General features: G+C 27.5%; 2 protein-coding genes across 5 annotated transcripts in view; one reads left to right on the top strand and one right to left on the bottom strand.

Moving 5' to 3' along the window:
* LOC107453590 (uncharacterized) overlaps positions 1–24796 on the bottom strand; it is an 85734-nt gene that overhangs the window by 10987 nt on the left and 49951 nt on the right. For 3 of the 4 annotated variants that reach the window (XM_016070466.3, XM_071179987.1, XM_016070465.3), the window contains exon 2: positions 5559–5838. In XM_016070466.3, the coding sequence (XP_015925952.1) occupies positions 5559–5736 (178 nt within the window). In that variant the 5' untranslated portion in view covers positions 5737–5838. Of the gene's footprint in view, positions 1–5558; positions 5839–17996; positions 18103–24796 lie in introns of those variants that run through there. The other variant, XM_016070467.3, reaches the window with a different exon arrangement.
* The window catches only part of LOC107453589 (alpha/beta hydrolase domain-containing protein 17C), a 52883-nt gene continuing 50086 nt past the window's right edge, over positions 22000–24796 (top strand). The window contains exon 1 of the transcript XR_001585355.4: positions 22000–22310. The gene's annotated coding sequence lies outside the window, so the exon portion shown is untranslated. The remainder of the gene's footprint in view (positions 22311–24796) is intronic.

The following is a 24796-nucleotide window of genomic DNA, read 5'->3' as shown; positions in this document are numbered from 1 at the left end:
TATATATATATATTATTTTAATTCAGATATTTTTCTTGTTTTACTTAATAAGAAAGAATAATTTTTTGTTAAAGTTATTTTTCCGTAGATTTTTTATTTAATATATTTTCTCTCTGACTTGTTATGTCCAAACTCATGCTTAAATATTTCTATTTTATTGGTTTTCGCCTTTATTTGTCATTGAAAAACTTTTGAATTTACATTTTAACATTTCCATACTTTCATTTCTAGACATTTCAACTAGAGTTTCACTATTATTTTGAAATTGTAAATCGCTGGAGCATTTTCTATTCAAATGAAAAGTAATCGATAATGCAAACATCAATGATGCTGTTTTAGGGGGACATTCTAAATTTGTTTTCCAAAATTTGTTCTACAAATGTCTTAAGAATAGACTTTCCATGAAATATAAATTTTAAGATTTCTTGATTTAAATAATAAAAAGAAAGAGTTTTCAGAAAGAAAACAAACGTTTTTTCAGAGATTAGCAACGAATTAACTTTTTTTTATATTTCAAATGTATTAATTTAATTTTATGATTTGTGCGTGATTCTCATTTTTGAATGAATTAAAATAATTTCTAAATCTTTCACCAGAAATGTTCTTTTAAGTATGCACATTCCCTTTTTAAATGTTTAAAACTGCTTTTAAACCAAAAAATAAAATAATAATAAATAATTATTAAGTAAAAAAAGCAGTAAAATGTGGTTCCGTTTTAAGAAAAGTATGTTTCTAATAAAACATAAGTATACTTTTTAAATATTAGGACGTTTGAATAGAACTATTCCATTTCAAAAGAATATTTTTTTAAAAATATTATTATGAAATTCTGCGAGTGAAAGCAAAAAAAACTCAGGTATTGTTTGTACATTTTGAAAACATTCTTCAGAAAAATAACAGTCACATTCAATAATATTCAGTGTTTAAAATCAATGCACAATATACTGAATGCTTTTCCTTTCAGAATTCCCAGCATTTTTATTTGCGATGGGAAAAAGTAAGCAATAATCAATATATTTTAAAGAACTTATTTAAATGATCCATTGAGAAAATAAGGATAAATTTTGGAAAATTAATTTTATATGCAATTCTTAATGTTTTGAAAGTTAGACGGCTGTAGTTTTAAACATCTTTAAGAATTAATTGAGAAAGAAAATTTTTAGTCAGTTTTATTGAAAGTTTTTTTATCCAAAACCGTGATTAACCTTAGGCCTTAAAGTATGTTCTAAAAAATAAACCTACAGATTTAACAAAACTTCAGCCCAACTGGATGCAATTTAAGGCTTAAAAAATTAGTATAACATTGTTTAAAATAAGTGTATTATATCTAAATTTAGACTGTTAAATATTAAAAATATCCTTTGTATATTGACTTAGAATTTATATCTCGCAGTCTATTTTGTATTGAACCGTATTGTAAGTACCATTTTGTGTACACACTTACACTTTCAATATTTAATTTTTTTTTTAATCAAAAGCATGTGAAATACATTTTTCACACATTGTTGAAACTGCTTCACAGCTTCATAACGCGTGAAATAGAAAAAATGCGATGCAAATTATTTGGACAGGTGAAGAACACAAAACGAATCACCTTGAATAACTTTTGATCTAATTGGATTTTCTAATTAGATCATTCCAACTGAATCTGATTCTAGTTACACCTACTCGAAATTAAACTAAATGGTTCACAGGGGTTGCCTTAAATATACTAATTAATTTGAGGTGATGATAAATTAAATTACGAAATCAAAGCAAAAACCTATTTTCTCATTATAAACATATACTTTCTCTGGTCCATACCATTTTTTTGCAGCTTATTTAGGTATGGAATATCATATATAAGAATAGAATGCCACATATAGGTGTGGAATACCCTTGGGCTACATTTAGGTATGGAATAAACATACCTAAATATGGTCCAAATAGTATGGCCGCGAGAGTGATTCAAAGTTTGGACTCCTTAATGTTGGTTTTATTTTTTGCATATTTTGCTATATCTCAAAAACTTTTTGAGCGAATTAAAAACTTTTTGCCCTCAATTTTACAATTTTTACAATTCGCTTATCCGAAAATGATTCCATTTAATAGCCATTTATTTCTTATAATTTTACTGAATAATAGTCGAAAAACATTTGAATTGTGAGGTATACAATTTTTACACTATTTTAAAGAATGTAATTTTAAATGCAAAATACAAAATTTTAGGGAAATCTGTCAAAAATTTCCTCTTAAATCAAATTTTAAACTTGTGACTTTTCTAAATTCAATTTCTCTGAAAGTATTCGCCCGATTTCCCTCAGATTTTGCATTTTGCCATTCAAATTCAAAATTACAATCTTTAAAATTATGTAAAAAAATTTATACTTTATAATTAAAAAATTTTTCGACAATTGTCAATTAAAAAAAGAAAAAAATAATTCTTAAAAAAGGCTTTTTATGTACAATTACCTTTGATTAAACAAATGTCATAATTATGTGCAAAAGTTTTTTTTAAACTATCTTAATTTTGTTTTCAGTGAACACCTATTTAACACTCGTTATTCAGGTATCAATCAGTAGGGCAGATTTGTGAACCAATTTTTCAGGAGCATCATATTAGGTGGGCCAACGTTGCTCCCACAGTAAGGACCAATATTACAGAGAATGAAAGGACATCCACGCCTTCTCCGGGATTTGAACCTAAGACCTTTCTCAAGTATGGTCAGCTCCCTGACCCCTACACAGTATAGCCGGCGAAAACTTAAAAATTTCTCGTGATTCAGCGAAATACGCAGAAAGTAAATTTTACATTAAAGGATCAAAGTTTGAACCTCTCTCTTGATCAATCTTTTGGGACAATATTTCTCAGATTGGGAGTATTATTTTGAGGATAAGAAATCCAAATATGTTAGTAAAAAGGTTTATTCAGAGAAGGTAATTTACTAAGAGAAAGTACAGTTTTGTATCCGATTTTTTAAAATATCGTCTGCACTAAGTAATTAACTCATTAGTGGCTACCCCCGTGAGTTTCAGTCCTAGTGCATAAAAATCAGATAGTTGGATCTGGAGTAATTCAGGGTGATTCGTTTTTTCTCTTTCGTGCCCAGTGCAAAAATTCGAATTGACTCAATTGAAACAATATTAGATCTAAAATTTTGCACGAGCCAATAAAAATCTCTGCTCAAATTGTGTTTGTTGGGTGGATCGTGTCTCTTTATTCAACAATTTCTTGCAATTTAAAATCTTATAGCATTAAAATATAATGATGCATGGCTAAAATAACTCCTGATACTTACAAAACAAATTGATTAGTAAAATGGAAGAAAACGCAATGAGTAGTATTACTAAATGGAAAAAAACTTATTCCAATATTTTACAATAATAATTTAATCTGTGAATATTTAATCTGTGAATATTGTGTAGATTTATTCAACGATTTGTTTAATCTAAAATATTTCTAAGCTCTGAATTTTGAAGCTGAAAATTACCAGATGCGGCATATTATTTTTTCACGTTTCCTTTGATCTGTAGCTCTGTTTTAATTTGAATATTTTGTTTCAATAATTTACGCGATATTTCAATTTTATTTAGTTATCGTTATCAATTTTTAGCAATTTTGTCAACTATCGAAATTTCATTGTTAATTATCATCAGCATCTTATCAACATCAGCATCCATACCATATTATCAGCATCCATATCAACAGTTATATCGTTATTTTTCATCCAAATAAGGGAGACATAATAAGTTTTTAAGAAAAAATAAAATTTGAAGTCAAAATGTTTAATTCTCTGACCTTAAAAATATATGTCGGTTTCTGTTTGACAGAAATAAATTAAAAACGTCTCAGAAAATGTTTTAACGCTCTAAATATCTGATGTTGTATGAAAAAAACAAAACTTCCGAGTGAAATTCACGCGCTAAATTAACGCAGCTAGCATGAAAAACCTTAATATAAGTAGCACAAAGTAACATGAAAGATTCTATGTTTAATTATTAAAAATAATTTAATTTTGAGAAATTTTAGCTTTACACAGTGTCTTATTTACAGTTATGTATAGTTGTAACAGCATATTTATGAGTTGAAGAAGACAACACATATTTGAAGGTACTTTACCTTTTAAAAAATTCCACACATTATATTGTTTTTAAAATGTTAAACTACTGTAATTTTGCAGAATAATTTTAAAATATTAAAATGATTTAACATTTTAGTTGTGGTCACATGTATCAAATTATTTCTGTTATATATTTAATAAATAAAACAGCTGAAGAATATACTTTTTTAATTGCTAGATATTTAACCAATATCTTACAATAACTATAGATGACTGTTTTTAGTAAATCACATTTCTTTTATGAAAAAGCTCTATTTTAAATTAGATAAGATTTGTTATTTATACTAAAAATGTGTTAACCATTAAAACATTTTAAAAATAATTCTTAAGAAATTATCTAATCGAACTCAAAATGTTACTCACTTTATTTCCGGATATTCTTAAATATTTGATAACGGAAGTATCATAAATCATCTTTCTGATAAATAATTATTACCTATACATTATACACTTAAACAGTTCAAGCAACATAAATCACTTATCTAATCTTTTCAAATCAACCCAAATATGCTAAGTAGAATGATTTCATAAATATTTGAAAAGCTTTATTTGATGTCTAAAAGACTTCTAAAATCTTATAGATTAATTACAAAGGCTCCCATGTACATTGGCAAATATCTATTTCAATACACGTAATTCTAAATCGTGATGGAAAATTGAAGGCATTAATCTTTATATGTTGTTTCATCAATTTAAACTTGAAATGTGATTAAAATCTTCGGAAGGGAAGTTACGCTAATGGTGGAATTTGTTAGTAATATTTTAGGGTTAAAAGCTTTCTTAAATTACTATGCATTCTTTGATAAAAAAAAATGTGTTTTTTAAGCGTTTAGTTTCAAAACCATTTTAATAAATTCTTGAAATTTCACAGAACATATAAATACGTTGTATTTATGACTTAAAAATTCTAAACATTTTAGAATTATATATTTTAATTATTATTTTTTAATAACATTTTAATAAATTTTATTTTTTTCAAATTTTGGTCAAAAGGTACGTTTGAGTTTGATATAATATCTTTCTTGGTAGGTTATTAACGTTGTGTTACATAAAAATGAGATAGAATGGTTAGAGATAAAGTTATAGTTATACATTTCATAAAATGTAACTTTTTTGTAGGATCATCCTAATCATATTAAAATCAACTTGATTATTGAATAGAACAAATGTATTTGGATAATATAATTTAATCCTTGCACAATGAAAAAGTTGCTGAGTTGAAAAGTATAAATGAGAAATAAATGTCAACTAACTAGACTCAGAATTAAACAAAGAGGGTACTTGCAAAAACAGTTTAGTATTAGAAACATTTAAGGGGAATTATTTGTGCTTCTTAATTCAATGACTTTTGTAATGGACTTAGAAACAGGCCTTTCGAATACTCACAGGCAAGCAAAACTGTCTTTGAGTAATTTAGAATTTTAAATTCATTGTAATGAAATACGTTTTGATTCTTACCTCTTGGAGCATCTAGAAACCCAAAGGGAGATAAGATTGCTTCTCTGTATGGGTAGAAAGGTCTTTTTGCCAGTTTCATTTCATAAGCATCGCCAAAAGCACCATCTTCTTGGATCGGCAAAAGATGTACCACGTCCATGAAAACAAGGAAAGACACAAGTTGTATTATAAAATTCATGATGCTTTCGTGTAATTTTTCTTTTGTATCCGAATAACTCTTCCTTATTAGTGATCTTCCTTGTCTACTTAGAGTCTTCGTCTTACAGAAGTTCTAGAATTTCTAAAAAAGAGGAAAAATGTATGAGTTCTTATAAAATATATTATGAAACGTAATAGTATTTGCTTTTAAAATTAGTTAACAAATTTAAAATTATCATTGCTCTATGATAAACTACTGTTCATATTGCATTTCCCCATTGCTGTTGTTACATAAATTACACTTCGAATTAAATGATTTCAGCAAATTTCAATGAGAAATTACTTAGTTTATATTGCTAACCAAGGTTTCTTGTGTAAATACCAAAATCTCAATTCCCCTGTTCCATGCTAAATTATTACACACCTAGACATTTTTTTGTTTAAGTTCCTATTGGCTATGCCAAATGAATTAAAAAAACTATTGTAAAAATCAATAGTATTCTCTATTTGGTACCAAAAAATTCTTTAAAGACTTTAAAAGTTAAAAATTTTAGTTATTCAAATTTTGCTTTTTATTAACATGATCAATTACAGTGATACAATTTTGAGTAAAGTACTAAACTTCATAGTTTTCGTAATGAAAGACCCTTTTTTTATACATAATACTTTAATAGATTATACTATAGAATACTACACAAAAATGCACCAGATATCATTTTTAAAGATAAATTATACCAACTAACAAAATACAATTTTCTAGTAAACAATATACATACTTTAAATAAACGTTTTCAGATTTTAAATGCTTATAAGTAGTTTAGCTAATTAATTTTGATTATTTTACAACCACTGTGGCTTTTAAGCATGCAATTTGTTTTGTAATATTACCCATATTCTTTCTTAAACGTAATTAATTATAATGTTAATTAACATGTTTTCTTTTTCTAATGACATGGGGATCAAACATTGTAAAGTAATATCCTATTCAGTTCTTTTGTATAATCGGAAAAAGTATAATGGTGTAAGCTGCTTTTAACGAGAATAAAATTGAAAGAGAAGCACTTTAAGTAACACTTCAACTTAAATTTGAAGTTTAAACGAAGAATTGTATTTTCTTTTTATTGTAAAATGAGGAACAGACTTTTCGTCAATTTGAACGAAATACAAGACAAAGATGTATAATGATTTGAAAGTAAACTGATGTGACAGAATTTAATTTAATCCTCAGAACAGAAACTTTTATATTAGTATTTACAAGCTAGTCTTTGCAGCCTTATTTCTTATTTCCGATCTGAGTAAAGTAATCACTAACAAGAATTTATTTTAATTGAGTTTTCCATAAGAAATACGTATCTAAAGACATCTGATGTGTATATTTGATTAAAAGTAATCCGTAATACAAAGTAAACAAAATAGGTTGCGCTTTAAAATTGATCCTAACGTTTTAGAAAGTTACGAGCAATTTTTAAGTGAAGAGATATTTGTTATTCTAAAATTAATCAATAATCAATGAAATAGAAAAAAATAAACCTCATTTTATTTAAGTTAGTGAAACATTATTTGCATACCTTTAATTTGAATTATTGGAATTATTTTAAAATTTATATAATCCAGAATACTATTTTTATTGTTGTCAAACACAATATTATTTATTGTAAAAATTGATAATCAATGATAAGTGCAACAATGTACTTAGTGGCCATCTAAGTATGACCACCAACGCTCTGTCTCTATGAGTCAACTTTTTCCATTGATAGACATTTTTTTTGACAGGGGTATAAATAGATTGTCAAAGCACATAGGACATTCAATAGTAGGAGGTCGAATAGTTAAACTTTATTACACAAAATTTCACTCAGATTGAGATCTTGAAATTGTGGGGCTAACTCAACAAAGTCTCAATGATATGCCTTAATCTATTTCTTTAGAATACCAGAAGTATGGCAAGATTTTCCATTCTGCTGAAAGCACCCTTCACTTTTGGTTTATGCATCGAAATTACAAGAAGTACTATATACTTGGCAATCAACGATATTTAATCATGTTCTACTAAGACTACGACGTACACGAAATAAGGACCCTTAAGTATGTCAGCTTTTCACGAATCCTCTTCTGCAATACTGTTATGCAATAAATAATTTTCATAAAACTGATTAGTAGACATAACAAAGCGGTCATGCAATGTCGAGTAAATTGCAATATAAATATTTTAATGTATGTAAAATAGTTTTTTGTTGGTGTTACTAATTATTCTCATTTTTACATTAAACTCAATCCTTCAAAGTAGAATTTTTTTTTGTTGAAATATAGAAATACCACAGTGGGTGAAATTTTATTTTATAAGGTTCGAAATGATTTTTTAATATTTTTATGACAACCAAACTTTTGAAGGAAAATTAAGTTTCTCTTTCGAATCATTATAAATTAAATATAAGACAACATTTTATAAAAAAACAATTTTCATAGGGTTTAAAAATGAATTAATTTTATGCAACTTTAGTTAGATAATATGAGAAATATACTTAGATCTCTAAATTGTAGTAAAGAATTCGACTAAAAGACATGTTAAATTAAAGGTAGTAAAAATAGTTAATTATAAATGACAAAAAATGCTTTATTAAAAGCATAAAAATTATACGAATGTTTATAAAAAAACATTAATACGAATTTTTTTTTGGAATAATAGAATATATTTACTATTACCGAAATATTTGATCTAAACACTAAGTTACAATTCTAATTAAATTAGACTTGTATTATATATTAAATTACAGATGGTATCCAAGGGAAATGAAAAACTGTTTGTTGTGAATAAGACAAAAGTGTTTTTTTTTTAAAGTTATTTCAAAATAAAGCATAATTATAATTTTATATCAGTATAAAATTGATATTTTTAGTTTACTATTTAGTTACTATTTGCTAATAGACATTATTCATGCGTAATGTACTCAATTTGAATGTTTTATCAAGTATATAATTATCAAGTAATGTAAATAAATTAACAAATAACCCAAGAAAGAAGTTTTTGTCTTATTTTTTCCAAGCTTCCAGAAGTTATAAATCATGTATAAATTACTTTTGGAGCATAAAAGTTCTTTTACTTTGAATGTGAGTAAACTAAAAATTTCTTTTGAAAATAAAGAAATGATTTAAATATTTTTTTAATAAAACAACTTATCGCCATATGGAATACTTTAAAGTTTATTGGCATTTTTACTATATTCATATTTACAAACATCATTGAATAAATTTCTCATTCACCCTAAACTTCTCAAAAACATTTACATTCGTATGAAAAGAAATATGAAAACCGTTTTATACAGATTTAGATAAACACCATTAATAATATTAAATTTAAGGGAAATTTATTTTGACAGAATATATTATGATTTTATTCCCGTTTCATACTCATGAAAATTTGCAGCTATTTTTTTAAAGTAATAAAACTGTTTTGTTTTTTAATACTTCAAAATTGCAGATCACTTTTAATTATGATAATTTACTTTACTTAATTGAATCAATATTCAAATTTAAGTAAAAATATTACTAAATAGTTTTTTTACAGTATTTTAAAGAAATAAACATTTGAATTCATAATTACTTTTGAGTGCTAAATTCAACCAATTTAAAGAAATTTTGTTCTTACTTGATTCAACAAAAATAATAAAAATAGAACTTGAATTAAAATGATTGAAGTTACTTGTAAACACTTTTATTTCATTTTCATACACATTTTATTTATGAAAACAAATATGTCGTCAGCGTAATGATGCCATATCTCATTATACTATAATACAAAATAAGTATTTGTGTCGTTAGCTGACATCGATAAAGTGTTTGTTTAGAAAACAATTTCGGCTACTTTAAAAAATATTTTCACGTTCTAAACGAATTTTCCAAATTCACTGCTTTCATCCTTAATTTTTTTATGTAGTTTTGTTTTATTGTCTTGCACTTTTATTGTCTTGTGCTGTTAAATATAGTTCAAAATTGCTGCAAACCTAATAAGTTGCTAAACAGAATTTAATGCATTTTCGAGCATATCAGTTGTTCATAATTATACCGGTTCATCTTAAACTGAAACACGAATAAATTTATCAACTTATTTAGCCTGGAGAAAATTAAACATATTGCTTCGCATTGTATTACGATTCGAGGTTAAAATAATTTTTTGGACATACGGTCAATATCTTTTTAGAATATATGGTTATCAATAATTATTACAAAGTTTTAAAAATTTGAGTCTAACCCAGAAGACAAGGGAAATTCCCGATTAAGTATTGGGACAAACATGATTTCATGTTTCATTGCGATTTCATGTTAGACATTTTGTGAAACTTTGCAAGATTTGCTTTACAATGAAAGCAAAACTATGAAAACCTCAAAGGTTTGTCAGATGATAAGGGGATTTAAACCCATAATCCGTCTGCCACCGAGGATCTTATACGTCAGCACAGAGGTCGGGCAGAGAAGGTAGCAATATACGATCGATCAAGATTCGATATTCCGTTGCGTAACTAGGGGGCAAGGATACCACCTTCGAAAACCCATGGCTTGCCACATGGAGTTAATACACATTAGAAGTAATTGTTATGATATAGTCTAAGAAAAATACTTTTTATGTTAAACTATGAGTTCGATTCACACATAATGTAATTCGATCCACTTAATGTAATGTAACTCATAATGTGAATCGAGCTCAGTTTGCTTTAATAATTATTGGTTTTAAAGTAGAAAGTCTCAGCATTGGCTTGCTGTATGAACATCTATGTGACCTTTATAATTTTAGTTTAATGGAAAAGTCGGCCATGTGGTAGTGGTAAGCGTGCCTGACTGTGAAGCCAATGGCAGCAGGTTCGAATCCCGCTGAGGGTATAGATGTTTCTCTGTGTGTCGTCTTCTGTTGCGTGGTGATTGTGGCCTACCCTATGAACGGGTATCTGTGACATTGTGACGTGGGTGCCTTCGTAACTTTGGTTCACAGGTGCCCACCGGGTAACGATAGATGAGCAGCACTTCCGGAATTTAAGGCGAAGAATAGAAGTTCAGTGCCTGCCGTTATTGAGAAAAAGGTTTAAAAGGAAATGCATAAGTGGAGGTTTTATTGACACCTCATCCTATAAACTATATCATTACCGTATCTCCACAACAATATTTCCCTTGGATTTAATTTGAAAATATTTGAAACCAACTTTTCAATTTTATCATATATTAAACTTCTTTAAATTATCTGATAAAACTAGAATGCTTGAAATAAAAAAAAAACAATCAGAACTCGATGAAAAAGATTTTTTGTCTTATATTTAAGAAAAATATGGTTCGATTTTTTTTATTTATATCTTGAGAAGTAATTAATTAATTAATTTCCTTTAAAGGGGTCTGGAACCCCAATATATTAAAAATTTGAAGTTTTTTTAAGTGTTAAAAAAATAATATAATTTTTTTTTCAAATCGAGAAAAATTATTTTTTTTCTCTTAATTAGATCATGAAATAATGTTTAGTTTAGTCTTTTTCACCATATTGAATTTCAAGTGAGGCTAGAACTCAGAATGCCTTTTTTTCAATAATAATTTTTTCCAGCTTTAAATCGTTATATTTAAATAACAAAATGATAGCTGCAAGAAGTTGTGATTATAGACGTTTCAGAAATGCAGCTTTGCCATCTTAAATATATTACAGAATTTCAGATCTTCACTAGGGGGCAAAGTCCCCTGTTCTCTGACGCTCACCAACCCCGATGATTGCTTAGCGATAATTGATGTTTCTTGACACAAAACAGAGGAAATTATTCAACTAAACATGTATGTACTAAAAAGAACACTTGTGACACCACATCCCACGTCCAAATATTTCTTTTATGATACTATTAAATTCTATTAAACTCTAAACTCAGTGGCGCGACAGCCCATAGAGGGCCAAGGCCTACTGTGCCCATCGCAGTTTTCTTGACCTTGGGATCTAGGGTGCAAGAGCAGATGTTCCAGCCAGGTGGTCAGCAGAAAGTGCAACCCCAGTGTTTAGATCCCAAGCATGTTTGGTACTCATTTATCGACCCACTGAAGGGATGAAAGGCTGAGTCAACCATGCCCGGTCCGAGGATAGAACCCATGACCTGTGGCATAGGAGCGCGAAGCGCTACCACTTAGCCACCGGGTGTCTATTAGTGGACATAATAGACACACACACACACACACACACACACACACACACACACACACACACACACACACACACACACACACACACACACACACACACACACACACACACACACACACACACACACACACACACACACACACACACACACACACACACACACACACACACACACACACACACACACACACACACACACACACACACACACACACACACACACACACACACACACACACACACACACACACACACACACACACACACACACACACACACACACACACACACACACACACACACACACACACACACACACACACACACACACACACACACACACACACACACACACACACACACACACACACACACACACACACACACACACACACACACACACACACACACACACACACACACACACACACACACACACACACACACACACACACACACACACACACACACACACACACACACACACACACACACACACACACACACACACACACACACACACACACACACACACACACACACACACACACACACACACACACACACACACACACACACACACACACACACACACACACACACACACACACACACACACACACACACACACACACACACACACACACACACACACACACACACACACACACACACACACACACACACACACACACACACACACACACACACACACACACACACACACACACACACACACACACACACACACACACACACACACACACACACACACACACACACACACACACACACACACACACACACACACACACACACACACACACACACACACACACACACACNTATATATATAGTAAACATATAGTACTGTAGTATATAGTACTATAGGTATATTTACTATATATCTATATATATAGTTACTATATATAGTAAATATATTGGTGTAGCGAAATTGATGAGTTTGCAACTGTAATTTGATATTTTTAACGGACAAATATATTTCAAAAACTATGTTTGCATTCAATTGCTTTGTGCATTAAGCTAAAAGTTCTAAATCATTATACGAACTTCTTTAACAGTAATTCATAATAGTACATATGTAAATAGCACCAAAAAATAATAATTGTAATATGGTTAATAAGTTCGGACACTGATTTAAATAACTTTATCTTAATATGTAACGTAGAATTACTTTATTCTAATTATTATAGTAATAATAATAACAGTCCTCTTAAGCTCTTAACTTCGAGAACAAGCAAAATTTAAAACGCAATAATCATAGTGCATGTAAATATCTTTAATCTTTTAGGGCTGCAAAAATATTTATACGAAAAAATACCTTTATGACTTATATCAATTTTATGCTGATGACAACCAAACCATTATGAAAATTAATGTTGGAAAACTGAATCCTACCATGTGATTTCCGGCCAGTAAAAAAGCATCGTCAATAATGGAAAACAGCGACACAATCATTAGATTTTCATGTATAGTTAAATACGGATTTTAAAATACTTTAATAATGATAAATAATAAAAATAGCACAATTTCTACAAATATTTATAACGTGCCATTTTGTATTAAAAAGGTTATTAAATGTTTTTAAATTTTGTGGCAAATAAAGCAATGGCAAATGTAAGAATAAGTATTTTAATTTTAGATAAAGCAAAACTTTTTATGTTTCATGCACGATTTAATAATTTTTTTATATTTAATAAATGATAAAGTGTCATATAAATTGTTATAAGCATCTTAAAAATGTGTCTCAGAGCATATTAAATACATATAAAATAAATTAAAACAATTTGAATCTTTTTTTATTTTTCATACACGAGAAAGAATAGATAACTAACAATATTTATATTTTTCTACAACTTGAATTCGTGAGAGTTTGTTGGTTTAGTTCTAATTGAATAAACTTAGTTGCACAGTGCTCAAAAAAAGAAATATTCAGAATAGCTTGTGATTTAATGATCGGAATGTTTCATACAAACAACTGAAACTAAATGATATGAAGACCTACCGTTAAATATGCTAGTTTGAGATGACCATTTTTTTAATTATGAAATTACACACAAAAGCGAACCTTCTCTGAATTACATTACAATAATACCTATTTTTTGATGCGTAAGAATTTTCAGTGGTCAAGCGGGTTCGGAGTTACGATAAAATTTTCATAAATTTTTTTTACTACTTTTAAAGAAATGTTTGGTTCAGTTATTAAGAATAAAAGAGTAGAATTCGTAAGGTATTAAAAATTACAGAGATCTGCTACTTTTGTTTAGCGTTTTGTTTTGTGAGACTAACGCTAATTATTGGATGACTTTTATTTAGTCCAAGATTTTGATTTTCTTATTTAATTTTTGTTTTTGTCATCTTGGAGTTTAAGTCGGCAGCTTTTGTCAATACCTCTTGGAGATTTCCCTTACACATTCAATTCTGAATTTTTTCTTCACTTTTTGTGTCACTGGTTGGTGACAAAGCTTTGGCTGGGATAGCCAGGACGGTAGGGAGCTAGGCCGATGTCCAAGAGTTCGTGGGTTCTATCCCCACCGGCTGAAGACTCCCCGTGTTGTAAATGGTGACTGAGGCACGTTAAATCTGTCGAGTCGCAAAGTCCTCCATGTTCCCATAACAAATCAATACCTCTGGGGGTATTGATCCCGGAGTTTCCTTGTCTACTGGATTGGCTCAAAATTACAAGGCTACGGAGTTGAACTTTAGTAGTCGTAAACCCAAAAATTGTTTCGGCATGTTCAATGGCGGATATAAAAAAATGATTTTGAGTAAATGGTTGCTCAGGGGACGGAGCATTTGCTTTGAATCCCAGCAGTGACTGCTCGATACGAATTCCACATCGGGCTCACATCAACCATAGTGCTGACGTAAAATATCCTCAGTATTAGGCAGATCATGGGTTAAAGTTTGCTTGCAGTCAGGCTAACCATGGGAAGTTTTCATAGTTTACTTCTCTATGTAACACAGATACAGATTAAATCTATAAAAAAGTCCTTTACGAAGGAAAATGTCTCCCAATACTTGATCCAGGAGTTTTCTTATCTTCTGGATTGGGTTCGAAATTACAAGGCTACGGAGTTGAACATTCGAAGTCGTAAACCCAAAATTGGGCCTGCTGTTCAAAGTCGGTTATAAAATACAATGAAGTTTTAATGACTAATTTCCTTGTTTAGACATCAATGGCCAAGTGACAAGACTACGAAATTCGCCTTTTATTCGACGTATGACGAGGGCTCGGGCATCGACCGAGCCTGAGTAATCCTAAAACCCTATATATATCAAATCCTATGAATCTTGAGCTCGAATCAAAATTTTATGGGCTTGGACCCCGAACTCATTTATACTTGATAAGCAAAACTATGAAATTTTCACTAAGGCTACCAAATTTTCAAAGTTTTTTTGGCCAAATGTTTGGAAGCATATTTTCTAGATTGTGGCTAACCCCTTTATCTTTCAAAGGTCAAAAGTTCAAATTCTTCTAAAAAAGGTTTTTTTATTCAGAATTCGGTTATTTCATGATTAGATTTTGATTATAAGGTTTATTTATTGAAAATTGGTAAAGGAGTTAAAAATGTGATTTTTTTTCACTCGTGTAACTAATTTTTGTTTTATTTCAAATTTTTGAAAAAGCAGTTTTCCCTTTTGTAAACACTATATTAGCAAAATCTATTAAAATTTAATGGTTCGAAAATTATAAATTTTCCTTTAAAAATTAGGAAAGGAAATATCACATTAATATCATTTTTTAAAGAAAAATTCTTAATGATGCATTTTTGCTAAAAGTTCAATTTAACTTCGAGATTCTTTGGCTTTACAAAGAACTATCTCAAGCAACAAAAAGTTATTATAAATATATATTATAGTTATTATATATTATATATATTATAGTATATTATGAATATATGTTAAAGTTATATATTATAGTTAGTAAATTGCAATTATAAAATATAAATTAAATACTTTTGACATGGTATCGTTTTAATTTATAATTTATACCGATCTAGGCAATGCAGATTTGCAGTATTGCCTAAATGCGCCAATGTATGCCTTAAAATTTTAAAAGTTTACACCTGTATCAAATTAAATGATAAAAATTAATAAATAATGATTAAATATTATTTTTTACACGAAATTAGCCTTGGAAAAATAAAACTCCAAGCTTTTTAGAGGCAAATAAAAAGTGCTCTAGGCATGGCGTCATGGCAAAATAGGTAAAAAGAGTGAATAAACAATTAGAAGCAAAGAGTTTCCACCGTTTCTTGACCAAACTATTTCAACCATATTTTCCAGATCGCAGCTATATCCCCATATTTTAAGGGAGGAAACCAAAACTTTTAAAACAAGTATGTTTAGATGGAGAAAACAATTTTTTCGTGTGTAATTTATTCGTAAATAACAGTTAGCAATCAATAATTAACATATTTAAGGTCAATACTTTGAAGCAAGAAGATTGATTTATATTAAATTGACGAAAATCTCATCACCAGATTCAAAATGACTTAGGTGATTAACTTAGGGGATTCTATTTCAATAATCTTTTAAACCTGCATCATCGTAATTATTCACAGCGTTCTAAAAATTAATATTTGTCACTCCTGTAGATAATTCTTATGCGCTTTTTTTTTAATATATCACAAAATACTCACAAAAAAATAAAATAGAAAAAACAAGTTTCGGAAATATTTATAAAGTCATTACTGATGGTTTTTAGTTTTTTGTTTCCCATGATGATAAAAATATAGATTGCAGAAAGTTATAGCAAAATGTAATAATAATCAATGATATGATAAATTATTTTTGTCTTTAAAACGTATTATATTACACGCTGTTTTAATAATTTCAGAATTTTTAATCTCTTTTTCAGAATTTGGTGAAAGTACATTTGTTAGAGGAATTGCCTACATAGACAAATTAAATGATAGTAAAAATTTTAGGCAATATAAAATGTTCTTTTTATTATCTTAATGAATTTTTGCACCTTATTTGCCAAAAAGGTATTTCAAAATGGGATGAGACGTAACCACAATGAAGTATATTTTTCTCAAAACCTTTGGTGATACTTTATACTTTTTAGAACACTTTTGTGGTAATGGACCAAAAATATATTAATAAAAAGTTCTCTCAGTTTTGGAATGAGAAATCCTTACCTAAAATCATAATTGGATTTATTGGAATGATATTACCTAAGCAGAATTTACTATTGTTTTTTTATTATTTTCCCTGTTACTTAAAATGCTAATAAACGAAAAGTTTTTCAAATAAAAAATATTAAGACTATCGAATCTCTAACATGAGTGTAATTTCTAATATATCTCTAAGTTATTACTATGTAGTTAGAATAAAGTTAGAATTATATATCTGTCCACTTTTTTATGTTGTTTAAACAAAACAATTTGTAGATGAAAAATAAATAATTGGTCTATGTAATAACATTAGTTAAAAATTTGTAAAGACAATAAAACTATATATATTTTTTAAAAATATTAAAAAAAGCTGCTTTTTTAAAGTGTTACATTTAATTCGATTTTTGTTATTTATATTTTACGCAAATTAAAGCATATGTGAAATTTAACACAATTCTTCAGGGTAATTTCGGAAAGAACATTTTTAGAGCAGCAAAAATTTCATTTGACTATGAAACGTAAATAGAAACTTAAATTTATGAAACAATTAATCAAACAATAAGAAAATATTATTCATTATTAGTTTTTTGAAAAAATGTTTTACTAATAAGTTTATTACAGTACTAATTTTAATTTTAATTTTATTGAAAGTATAAGTTGAAAGTTGATTTAATAGATAGTATATTTTTCAAATGGTAGCTAATAGTAAGAAAATGTTTACAACGAGTCTGATAAACACATAATAAAATTAATATAATCCTTTTATTTTAAGGGTAATTGAATAATAATGCGTAACAGATCCGATTAATTTATAAACAATACAAATTAACTTATCGAATGAAAAATAATCTATTGAAATAAAAATTGTGATCCAGCGAAATAATAATAAAAAAAATTAATTGCATTCGTGAATTTATCTTTAACATTTTTAAAAATGCTTTTCTACTTAGAATAAACAGTTACACTTTAAGGGAGTAGGAAGAGAATGTCGCCTACCTGTCAAAGAAGCAACCTGTGTCGTCTTACTAAACTATAATAGAATAGATTTATAAAGTGTACGGACGCCCCCTGCTCTAGGGCTGATCATCCAATCAGAAATTTGGACGGTCACCAATCACAGGTGCGTTCTTGCGCCCACTTCTCCTAACTCTTCTTGCGCCCCGAAAAAAAATATAAAAACCGATAAAAAATTATTTCTCAAGTAATTCAGATTTTAACACAATTGAAAATATGAATTTAAAACTCAAGAAAAACGTTTTAACTTCTATCTTAATTAAATTCAACTGATTTTAAACTGAACTGGAGTTTAAATTTTATTTGATCATTAAAATTTATGTTCATTAACATCTTGGTAAAATATTTTTTATTCTTTCAAAACACAGTTATAAATACACACCGTAGCAAATTTTTGAATGATTTGAGCCATAATATCGTTTAAGTTTTCTGCAATTTTGATATGATCCTCAATTTAACCCTATTATCCTACATTTTAATCTTGATTACACGATATTGTTTTTCAACATGAATGGAAACATGGATATTTGATATTTTATTAAAGTTGCAGCAAATTTGCGTGATATTATGGTTAAAAGTATTTCCGATTTCTGTGAGTACATAATTAGATTAACTTACGTTAAAGAATTTGTAATCAAGGAAAAAAATATTATTTAGTAACTATTGAATTAATCTCTAAATTAATAATTAAATTTATAATAAGGAAGGAATTCTTAAAATTATTATATTACTTTGTCTGAATAGAGCAAGGTTACTTTCATGTAGGAGTACAGTTTACTACTCATAAAATGCAGAAAAAAGTTAAAAAATAGCAGCTGCTTTTATTTTAACTTTTTATTTAAGTAAATATTTTTATATCAGGCTAAAATTGTGTGATTAGCTCTTAAGCTTTTGAATTTTAGTGGTTTGTGCAGTTAATTTAATTTTAAATATTAAAAATATTTTAACAATGTCTTTTTTTCTTTATAAAAGATAAAATCACAATGATCTAAAATCGTTCTTCACAATTGTCAGTGCATTGTGATTGGCCAGAAAATCACATGAGACGGTTTCTTAACAAGGAAGAAGGATGCAGATTTCTTTGGTTGGCAATAGTATAACATTAAGGAATGTTCTGAAAATGTTGGTTATGGAAAAATATTTCAATTATTATATTTTAAATGTTCTATGTTCTTTTCAGAAAAGCGATTTATCACTAATGTAGTTGCAATAAGATTTTTATATGATTTTCTAAAAGGTTTTTTTTTTTGATTTTATAATAAATAACAAAAGTTATTATTTATATTTTTGTCTCTTAATAATTGCATTGCGCGGTTTTAATTATAATATGATTATTAGAAAGAGTATAGCTAGAAAATAAAAATTATCATAGCTATTATAACTTTAAAAATATTAGAAAACATATAGTCTGTAGTTAATCAGTTCGGGCAAATTGTGTTCATAAGCATAATAGTTTGGAAAATTTTCAAAATAATTAGGCCATTTTAAACTATCTCATTTTTCATAACTATTCAAAGCTAAACAGCCTAACATTTTTTGTTCATTTGTAACTTCTCTGTTCATTTACAACAGTTTTTTTTATTAGCCATAAGTTAAGATAGAAAAATAGAAATATAATGTATTTAACTAATGATCTCCTTCATCGTCACTTTGTTCCAGATTCATATTGTTTTTCAGTATATAAATTGAGATGAGTGTAAAAATATTTTAAATTATTCTACAAGCTTAATTGAAACACAAATGAAAAATACTTCTGAAATAACTAATCAGATGTATTTTCGCGCTTTGTATTTTAAATAAAAATAATATGTATAGCTTATTTCTTAAATTAACAGGATTTCGTTTTCTTAGGGAAACACACCAAGGGAACAGATGCATTTCCCCCAACATATCAAATTGAGCTATATCAATAATTCTTGGTAAAAGTTGCATATAAAAGAGCATTTTGAATCTCAAACAGGATAAAAACTAGCATATGAAATTAACTGAAAAACTATACAAATTATTAACTTGAATATAAGAGAGGGAATTGAATTTACTGAGAAAAATGAAAAAATTTTTGAGATTTTAATTTGAAAATACTGTAAATTATGGTAAGTTCAAACGAAAAAGAGATGTTATTGAAATTCTAATGAAAATGAAATATTTTACATGGATGTTTTATTTCATTGCTTTACACAAAATGCGTCAAGTATGCCAAATGTAAAATAATTGAAATCGTACACATCTCTTTGCAATCTCTTACTTCATCTTTAACCCTCCTTCCTATGAAATTGGTCTCGGTAATCAATACTGTTATGCATGTTTTACTAATCTCGTATTTCGTATCGTATATGTTTCACTAATCTCGTAATCTCTAAAACAAATAAATGAATTCACTTTAACGGAAAAAAGGAGCATTTTTCTTCATGAAGAAATTCCCAGCTATATCTCTGAGGACATGAATTTCTGATGAAAAAAAATTTAATTCTGTTATTAGAAAGTATTTTTTCTTTATGTTGCATTTAATGCTCTTAGCTAATAAACTTAAATTACTTTGATTAGAACCTATTCAAAATATTTGTTGCTTTATCATTTTGACTATTGCTATGTTACTAAATTTAAAATAATTTTTAAATTCTAATTTAAGATAATTATTTTTGAGAAAATAATAGAAACTGTTTTAAGAAATAACGTAAAGTAATCTATGAATTTGAATAGCAATTAAATTCATGCGTTAATTTTTTAAATAGCAATTTAGTGCACGTAAGAACCATTTTAATTTTAATTCCCATTTGAAAATAAGTTTAGTGCTTAATTGAACTTGATATATTTAAAAAAAAATTCATTAAAACAGTGTAAATTTATTTTCAAGCTCTTTGAAATATCCTAGTTTTAGCTCTCAAATCAATTTGACATAGACATATTAACTTTAGGACCCTTAAGGAAAAATACTTCATTTCTCTGGCTCTAATTAAAATGCATACTACTATTCATCTTATTTTACCTTCTTTTCTACTTTTATTAGAAAAAAACTGAGTTCATTTTATGTTTTGATTCTTTTTCAGTATTTATATTTGAAAAAATAAATAAATAGGAAACATAAAAGAAATTTTAAGTACTTATTTTTTCAATTTAACCATTGAAGAAATCAAGTAAGAAGCCACTGGAAAAGAAATCCCTTTTTTGGTTATTTTTTACTAAATTTTTTTATGGTAGTTATGGTATAGATTCTAATTTTTAATTATGTTAGAATATTGCATGATAATAAATTATAGCGAATATCTTATTATAGCGAAATTATAGCGAAAAGTAATGAAAGATATTTTTTTATTAAAACGTCTGCGAAAAAGATACATTGTATTAAAAACTATCGCATTCAAAGTTAATTCGTATGAGCATAATTATAATAATAGTAATTAATATGATTCATAATTAACGGCTGGAAAATTGCAGTTATTTACTTTTACAACGAATACAATGATTGTAAGCAATATTTTAAGTTTTTCAATGCAATTTTAATTTTATCTATAGGCTTTAATTTTTGAAAATCGCTCATATTATTTGGAATAACGCATTGCATTAAGGAAGCAAAGAATTTGTGTTGCACTTAAATAAAGAATTTAAGTGTATCACGTATGTGATTCGAGTGTAATAATAATAATGAAAGAAAATAACAAGAACTATAATTAATCGCAAGTTTACAACACTTATTTGTTTTAATTTTTGTTTTTTCTTTCTTATTTTGTCTCACAAGAAATGAATGCAATAATTATAAGCAACATTTTGGTTTCTTCTAGCTATTATTATTGATTTTGCTAGTCGCCAATTTTATTTGGATAATTCTGGTCAAAATATTGCGAAATCTCACATAACGGTTCGTTTTTTATTAAATAAGATCACTTACGATTAATTTGATAAAAAGAAATTACTTATAAAATGCGACACGAGGTTGAGCACTCCTCCAAGTTTCTCAAACTTTAAAGAACAATGACCAGAGAAAATAAAAATAAAAATAATCGCATCTTCTGATCGCATTAGTCATTCGCAGAGGTAGTCTCTTTTAAGAGTGTTAAATCCGCTCCAAACCAGAAGAGACTAGTTCTTTTGTTAAAAAAGTGAAAAAAAAAATACTCTTGTAAAACTTCAGGCTGTCATTTTCTTGGGACTTGATACGGCGATTTAATACGAAAATCAACTCTTATTATCTTTGATTCATGGATTAATTTGCTCATTTTGTAACGAAAATATGCTGAAAGTCGTTTAAGAGATTAAACTGGACTGTCTATCTTTTTCCTCTTTGATATGACCATATGGGTAAGTGTTTATTGATAAGTGTTAAATGCGAAATTTAATTTCTAGAAATAAGCATTCAATGATCTTGTTTTCATGTTAATAAATGACTCTAATCCTATAGTTACTATGTCGGTGTCATTTTTTTCCGGTATGGAATTATCTCAAGAGAAATACGCTAAAATTTATAAATGTTTAAGTTTATATTTATATTTAAAATGTTAGGGCCGATGTTTTACTCTCAGTAAAGCATATTTTCTTTGATTGAAGAGATTTTAATTTTGATGTTACTTGGTAAGAAGATTAAATACGAAATTTTGTAGAGTTATATTTTTCATAAAATTGTACAACACAGTTAATGGTACAAATAATTCATTAAATATTTCTTTTTAGGTGTGTTCTAAACAAACAAGTTTTCTAACTAGTTGAACTTTATATTTTTTTTAGAATCTAATAAGTTTTATAAAGATTTCTTTTTTAGTATTTTTTTTCTGGATTGAAATTATGCTAAAGGGAAATTATGCTAACACTCTAGGGTATGTAAGTTACGTGGAATTGCTATGCTCATATTTAATTTTTTAATGAAGGGATAAACATTTAAAACTCATAAAAATATACTTTATTTGATTAAAGAGATCAAACTGAGATATTATTTGGTAAGAAATTGTACAAGATGAGATATGAAAGGAAATACAAAAACTTACACAGCTCTATCTTTTTATATTTTAACACCGAAAGTAAAAAAAAAATAATCCTATATTACACAGACTAATAAAACTCACATATTATATTTGACTATATTACTATATACATATGACTATATGACTATATATATATGATTATATGACTATATATATTATATTATACTATATTTGACGAAAAAACATTAAACGCATTAAAGAATATTTAAAATTAAAAAAAAAATTTTCCAGTTCTGGATTGAAATAATGTTAAAGAAATACATGTTTGTGTTAAAATGTTGGGATAACATTTTATAAAAAAATTCTTCAAATGCATCGAATATTATAATTTTCTTTAGATTCCAAAATTCATTTTTTTTAAAAAAATTTCTAGTTTTCTTTGGGTTGAAATTATATCAAAACAAAGATGCCAGAGAATTTAAATTATGAAGAAGATCTATATTTATAATAAATTTTAAGTCAGTGTAAACATCAAACTCACAGAAAATTATGCCTAATTTGATTGAAAAGATTAAATTTCCTTTGGTTAAGAAACATAATATTAAATTTTCGCATAATTATAATTTCTAACAAATGCTACATCAGAAATTCGTTTATAGATGATATTTTTAAAATATTTTTGAAGCAATTTTTAAAGTGTATTTTCAATTTCTTAAGTGCTTTTGAATTAAAAATTTTTTAACTTAATTAGCAAATTGTTAAATGAAATTAAATTGAATAGCTGAATTTTGAATTGTAAATTGTTAAATTGAAAATTTTTAAGCTGAAAGAATTTTCTGGATCTTCAATTTTGGCGAAGCGAAGATCTGTTCTTATTATGGTTATTGATTAAGATTTATACAATTTAGAAAGTTTTAAATAATGTTTTCAAAAACAGCAGATTTTTATCATATTATATTTAAATGCTAGAAATATTCGGTGTATATTTTATGTTTAGTACCAAATTGATTTATAAAACACTTAAACGCTTGATTGAATTTAAACGCTTTTAAAAATTAATGCAGATTCTTAAATAATAAATATTTCTTTAATATTGGAAGCTTAATAAATGAAATTCTAAAGTATTTGTAATTAAAATTTATTTAAATTATTACTTTTTCGGTAAAATTGCATGGAGGGTAAATCTTTGTGAGAAAAATCTATGAAATTTAATTAACACTATGATTTCAATTAATTGTGAGCAACAATAGAAAACTGACACAATTGCATCATATATTAATTGCTGCACAACAAAAATAACATATGGTGTTAGTGCATTTGTTGATTAAAACATTTAGAAAATATTTAAATTTAACAATATTTATAAAAAAATTAAATCTGAAATTTTTTCAATAATTATTGCCATTTTAACTTTAACTTTTCATGACGAACTAGAGGGCTCCACTTCCTGTTCACTAAAGCTCTTCAACCTCCGAAGTTTGCTATGCTATTTAATATGATTTGCTTAAGAAACCACTCTCACTTCGCTCGTCACTAAGTTAAACACATTTGAAATGTGTTCTAGCGTACATTCTAAGGAATTTAAATAATTATTAAACTCCTTAAAATTAATACCTATTTAAAAAATTAAATTGTTTAGTCAATTACAAATAATTAAATTTAAAAAAATTAATTTGAAATATGCCATGGAAACAAGACAATAATTGTTGTTTTCAAAAAAACAATTACTAAGGATTCACAAGTTTGTTAGAAATACGATAATGAATTCCACAACTTTGAGTTATTATCGCAAAGCTAATATTATCATTACCTGCATAAGTATAATTGAACATAACACTTTGTATTTTTTTCACTAGAACTATATATATA

This window comes from Parasteatoda tepidariorum, chromosome 4 (genome assembly GCF_043381705.1).
Source record: "Parasteatoda tepidariorum isolate YZ-2023 chromosome 4, CAS_Ptep_4.0, whole genome shotgun sequence".
NCBI lineage: Eukaryota > Metazoa > Arthropoda > Arachnida > Araneae > Theridiidae > Parasteatoda > Parasteatoda tepidariorum.
Note: the sequence above shows the minus strand (reverse complement) of the source record. Positions and strands in the feature narration are given on the sequence as shown.